General features: G+C 35.6%; 1 protein-coding gene across 1 annotated transcript; it reads left to right on the top strand.

Moving 5' to 3' along the window:
* The first annotated feature begins 750 nt into the window (after positions 1 to 750).
* LOC117420624 (transmembrane protein 271-like) lies at positions 751 to 4,056 on the top strand. Its single transcript, XM_034034124.3, has one exon. The coding sequence runs from the start codon at positions 910 to 912 to the stop codon at positions 1,693 to 1,695; it is 786 nt and encodes a 261-aa protein (XP_033890015.2). The 5' UTR covers positions 751 to 909; the 3' UTR covers positions 1,696 to 4,056.
* The last annotated feature ends 1,639 nt before the right edge of the window (positions 4,057 to 5,695 follow it).

Here is a 5,695-nt window from a genome sequence, read left to right as displayed (position 1 = left end):
ACTTATACAGTACAACATATGTTTAAAATATATTTGGTTAAAAAAGACTATTCATGCTTACTTCAGTATTAGAATTAAATCTATATAGCATGGTCTCAAAAAGGCGAATTTATTAATTTATTCTAAACGTGGCTGATTCTGACAAACAAGTAAGAACATATTGTAAACACCTCAAGGAAAACAAAAACGATTGTTTTAAAATGATTTTAAAATACATGCACCGTGCCTTTAAGTGGCTGTTATATAGCTGATGATATGTATTAAACGTTAGCTCCAGAAGTGGCAAGGAGAGCGTTGAAGGTTTCAACTTTTCAAACTGGAATATTGATAATCCGGTCTCTTATTATTGACGGTGAAAAAGTGCTACGACATAAGAAAATACTAAAACAATTTACAAAGATCCTGCGTACCAGTATTGATTCATTCTACTAGAGAATTTCACCCAAGTTCAGTCGGTGTAATATAAACCTTTTATGTTATTCCGAGAGCACATCGATGCTCTCCTGCAGTATTTTGTACAGCAGAGAACAATCGATATAGAACATTATCCTATACTATAAAGAATGGAAGAATTGGAGGGGCTTGCACAATCCCACTTTTAAATTAATTTTCACAATGTAGTTGCTTTCATAATTTTTTGAATGGGGGGTGGATATCATGGGGTTAACCATTAACATTAGGCTTGATTTATGGAGCTCTTTCCGCAGATGCAGCCGGTTATTCCCATCAATAATTAATCAATTTGTAAAGTTGCGGGAAAGGGGGAGAGAGCGAGCAGCTATAAAGATCCTCTTTTTGAAGAGTAATCATCTGAGAATCATGTCACAATCTGACAGATCTCCAAGTAAAGCTGATGAGGACAAAGGATGAAGCAGGGCAGGGCACCTGGAGAGGTAGAGGAGGAATATAATGAAGTTGAGTGGGAAAGGACTGTTTGCCATCGTATCCAGCTGCCTCCTCTTCGCCTGTGGCGTGAGCACCGTTGCAGTCGGAATCAAATGCTTCTTGCTGGGAACAGAAGTGAAAGGGGATTTTCACCTGGGAACCGCGGCAGGGGCGTTTTATTCCGGACTGCTTATCTGCCTTGGGCAAGTGCTGCTCGGGGCTGCCTTGGTCTGCTGCAAAGGAAAACCGAGGAGTCAGAATTTCTTCCTGCTGGGTGTCTTGGTGTTTATGCTGGGAGTCCTTACTGCCTTCTCGGGAGCAGTTATAGATGGAGACACTGTGTCCCTGGTGGAGGGGAAGCATTCCCATTACTGTCTGAACTCGCCAAACCCAATCTGTGACAAACTAAAGGATTACCAAAGGAGCCTGGTTATATCCACTATCCTTAACACCTTGGAGTGCCTACTTGGGCTTATAAACTTGATTATCATGAAGAGGTACAAATCAGCTCAGTTCTACAGAGGGAGACACTCGTCTCAGAGACAAAGCGTCGGGGCTATACTTTTTAATGAAGAGCAGGACTTTTCAATTCGGGAATTTCCATTCCAACCTGTTTCTTATATTAATATTGCAGTTTTTCACGTTTTTGACGAAGCAGAGTTAGAGGTACAATGTAGAGGCCACCCCTCTATTGAGTTACCCGGCTATTCGCCATCAGATCCAGAGCTAACCCGTTCATACCCCTTTTCTTACCCACTTCCAAACGAGCTGCCACCCGCATACGAAGAGATATTTTTCGAGGGAAACTAACAACAAATAGCAAAAGAGGAATTGCAAATTGAGTCTAATCCGCAGTGACAGTCAGTAGCTCTCCAGGAGGTTTGGAACTCTTGCCTCTAGAAGTGGTAATGTCCACACAATTTGCTTAAAAGTCATGTTATTTTTCTCTCAACTTAAAATGCTGCAGTACATAGCGTTGTTGGGTTAGCCAGACTGAATGGTAAACATGCATATGGCTGTTGAATGTTTTATTTTGGAGCAAATTGTGGGTATACCAAATACGTAGAAAAAAAGACCATTTCATCTACAGCAGTAAGAAATACTTTAGTATTAAATATAATTTATTTGAACACACACAGGTACTGCAAAGTACGGGTCTGCTCACTTTATTCTTACTTTAATTCTGAATATCCCTGGACAATTTGTTTATGTAGATTATAGAGGTTTCTAAAATAAATGTCTAACCTTTTGAAGTGATGGTTACTGTGCAAAAAAGATAATATTTATTCTCACTTCAATATTTGGCTAGGTAGCCCTATAGGACAGATAACATGTATAGATTTAAAATACTAACTAGAAAATCAAGACTCACAAGTGTACTGGGTGTAACTTATTTTACTTATGACGTTTTCGCATTTATAATTTCTTATGTGGGAATATTGCACACAATATCTGCAAACATTTTAATCAGCAATGTTTCAATATTTGACACAATTATGTATTGCTTATTATTATAACTTAATTGTTTATCAAAATGGTATAGGATTTCTATTACAGCCTATATATTTTTTGAATATTTGGTTTAATACAACATTTCTCAAAAATGTTGCAGCATTTGATTGCAAAAAAAATAGTAGCATAATAGACTACCAAATGTCTTGAACCTTATTCATTTTTATTCTAACTAATAAGGTCGTCAGAACCCTGTTAATTTCGATCTTGAACACGTTTGCACCAATACTGATGCAGTAGTACTGAATTTAGTCCCTTTGAAGGTATTGAAACTATAGCCTGCCCTACACTATTGAAGACAATTCTTTTCCATCTTAATTACCAGATTAATCTGAGTTAAAAGAAGGTTGTTGTATTATCTGAGTTATTCTGTGCACATTTATTATGTGTACATTTATTTTGTAATAATACATTAGAACTTATTGATAAAATAATTATATACAAATGTATTTGCACCTTAGTTTTTTAACTTTTAGCCCTTGATCTAATGTTTGCAAAAGTAACACACCTGCAAACATCAACAAAAAACAAACAAACAAACAAAAACATAAAAAAAAAAAAAACGACCTTATACTATGGAAGGTGAGCTTCTCAAATCCTGAAAAATACAAAAATAAGGATACATATTTTTTTGTGGTGAAGTTACTGGATAAAACCAGTGTGGGTGTGCTTTTTAAGAATAAAAAAAAAAACTCTTTGAAAATGGAGAGATAAAGACTGTACTTATGTTCTTGCCTTTCTTTTCAACCCTCAACAGAACACCCGGAAATTAAATAACTTAAATATTGTTCTTCCAATAAGGTGTGGGGCCTATGGGCAGCCAGGACGAGTCTGAAAGGTGAACACACAATATCTTTTTAATTTGCATAATACATAAACCAGTCATCAATCTTGTGTCCTCTGTATGTATTTAAATAAAACTACAAATGTTGACAGTGTTTTCAATACTGTACTTCGTCTACCAATATGGGTTGCATTCACACCCCAAGGCAACATTATTGTTTGAAACTGACTTGATCATACCAGTTGTATCAGAATTATATTTGACAAGTACACAAAAAAAAACCCCATCATATGCTGTTGGGGTCTGTGTTCTGTTGAGGGTTAATTATCATAAAACCAAAGTTTTTATTAGTGCTTATAATTATCTAGCTGGACCTACTTTAACAAAATGATAATGATAATTCAACTGTGGCATAGTTTCATGTGTGTACCGTCCATATGATTGCAATGCGTTGGCCATGCTTTCAGCTCCTTCCAATGCAATTTAATTTTGTGAAATCAAACACTGCTGAAGCTGTCAGTCCTTTCCCGTTTTAGAATTACACTGCTAGGCCAGCATACAAATTGTGACTGTATTATGATGTATTCACTTTAGCCCTGATAAGTTCCCTTTAATAGTTATGTCACTTTAAAATTGAATTAAATAAAAAAAATAAAACATCAATGGTATATTCAAAACACTAAAAACTATTTTTGGATCATTCATCCAACTTTCAATACCTTCTTTTTGACTCCTGCTCTGAAGACTAGTATGTGTGTGCATTTTTGTGCTGTATATTTACTAAAAGGTTTGCTATTATAAAACATGCAGTACATTATTATTTGCAGCATTTTACTTAGTGCTTGGTATACAAAATGCTTGTTCTTGGTCTTGGTTTAGTCCAAGGAGCGTCAAGGAAAACTTGAATGTAGGGTACAAGGCTACCTCCTTCACGATCAGCTCAAAGAGACAGTGGGTAGGGTGGTAAGGGTAATCATTGTGCCATGGTTGGCTGTTCGTGGATCAAAGTTAATTATCAGTTCTGTAGGGAATGTTTGAGTGGTATACATGTATGTCTTGGTTAAAACACAGTGGGGTATATACAGTTGATCTAAACAGTGTTGGATCGTAATAGCACCACAATGGAAATCATTCATAAAGGACTCTTTCATTAACAGTGTCAGTTTCTTAAATGTGTTGCTTTCAGTAACAACATGTGAAACTGCAGGAGGTTTTTGTTTTTGTTTTTTTTAATGGTGGTGATATGAAAATTAAGATCAATTTTATAGCACCTGATATTTAGGAGAAAATGATAATCTCCCTTTACTTGGAGACTTACAGCTTCAGCCAAGCTCCAAGCAAGTTCCATGCAAAGTAAAGAGAAAAAGATTTAGAGAAAAATTATGGTAATTCGATATAGAAGCAACATAACCACTCAGTGATTGCATAAATCATAAAATAGTAAGGGACATGTCAAAATACATATATAAATGACATTTGAAGCTCTTTAAATTTGTTTTCAGTGCTGATTTATACTTACTGAAATCCTGCAACTAGCTTGTCATTTCGTATCACTTTTACCTGTTGGGTGGGGATCGTCTGTTTACACCTTGGCAAAGATTTTCACTACATTGCCTCTGGGTTTTCATATTTTATGCTGCTCAGACTAAGGGCATCACTTGATTTGGAGTTCCTTTCAGGCTGACCCTGCCAATCCACCCAATGGCCAAAATTCCATTACAAGAACTGGTTTGCTTTAATTTGTGGTCAAAATAAAATCTATGTGCCAGATATTCAAGAGAGATGCAAGTTTTGCAATGGGCAGGCATGAAGTTTTCCCCTCAATTCTGCCCTGAGAAAGTTGCAGGAGAAAAAAAACAAAAAAAACCCAAAAATGCTCATTTTAATAATCGCAAGTGTTTTTTCCTCAGCTCTGGAGGAGGAGTTATTAATAATTATGCAAGTCCACCACTGCCAACACATGCAAAATTCTGCAAAACACTTAACTCATTTGGAAACAAGCTAAAATACTACTGTAAATCCAGAAATATTTGCTGCCAAAATATTTGGCGAATCACACCCAGAAGACCAATTTCGCTTCAGAAATGTTGGTGACCTGTTGCCCTGAAAGTTGTATACTACTTCATCATACTGTATGTACAAGATGAAGACCTGATGATGGTTACTGTGTGTGCCTTCAAAAAATAAAAATAAATCAAATAACATTTTTAGTGTATTTACTATTTACACATAGGCTAATGTAACATGATAGGTTATCACAGGGTTTGAAAGAAAGAAAAAACACACAATACTGCATAGAAAATATAATTTACTGACAGGAAAATTAATAGGAAAATCAATGAACTAAAATAGTTTCTAATGCAAGAACTACACAAACAACTTCAGAGACATTTAAACAGAACTGAATGCAAATTCTGATATAGTAAATCAACAGAAATACTTCTAGAAAGTATTTACCGAAGTTAAAACAGTTATTTTTTTTATAGCATCTTAAAATCATACATTCTATTTTTT

Source organism: Acipenser ruthenus, chromosome 1, assembly GCF_902713425.1.
Source record: "Acipenser ruthenus chromosome 1, fAciRut3.2 maternal haplotype, whole genome shotgun sequence".
Classification (NCBI taxonomy): Eukaryota; Metazoa; Chordata; class Actinopteri; order Acipenseriformes; family Acipenseridae; genus Acipenser; species Acipenser ruthenus.
The sequence above is the reverse complement of the archived record's forward strand: the minus strand, read 5'-3'. Positions and strand labels throughout refer to the sequence as shown.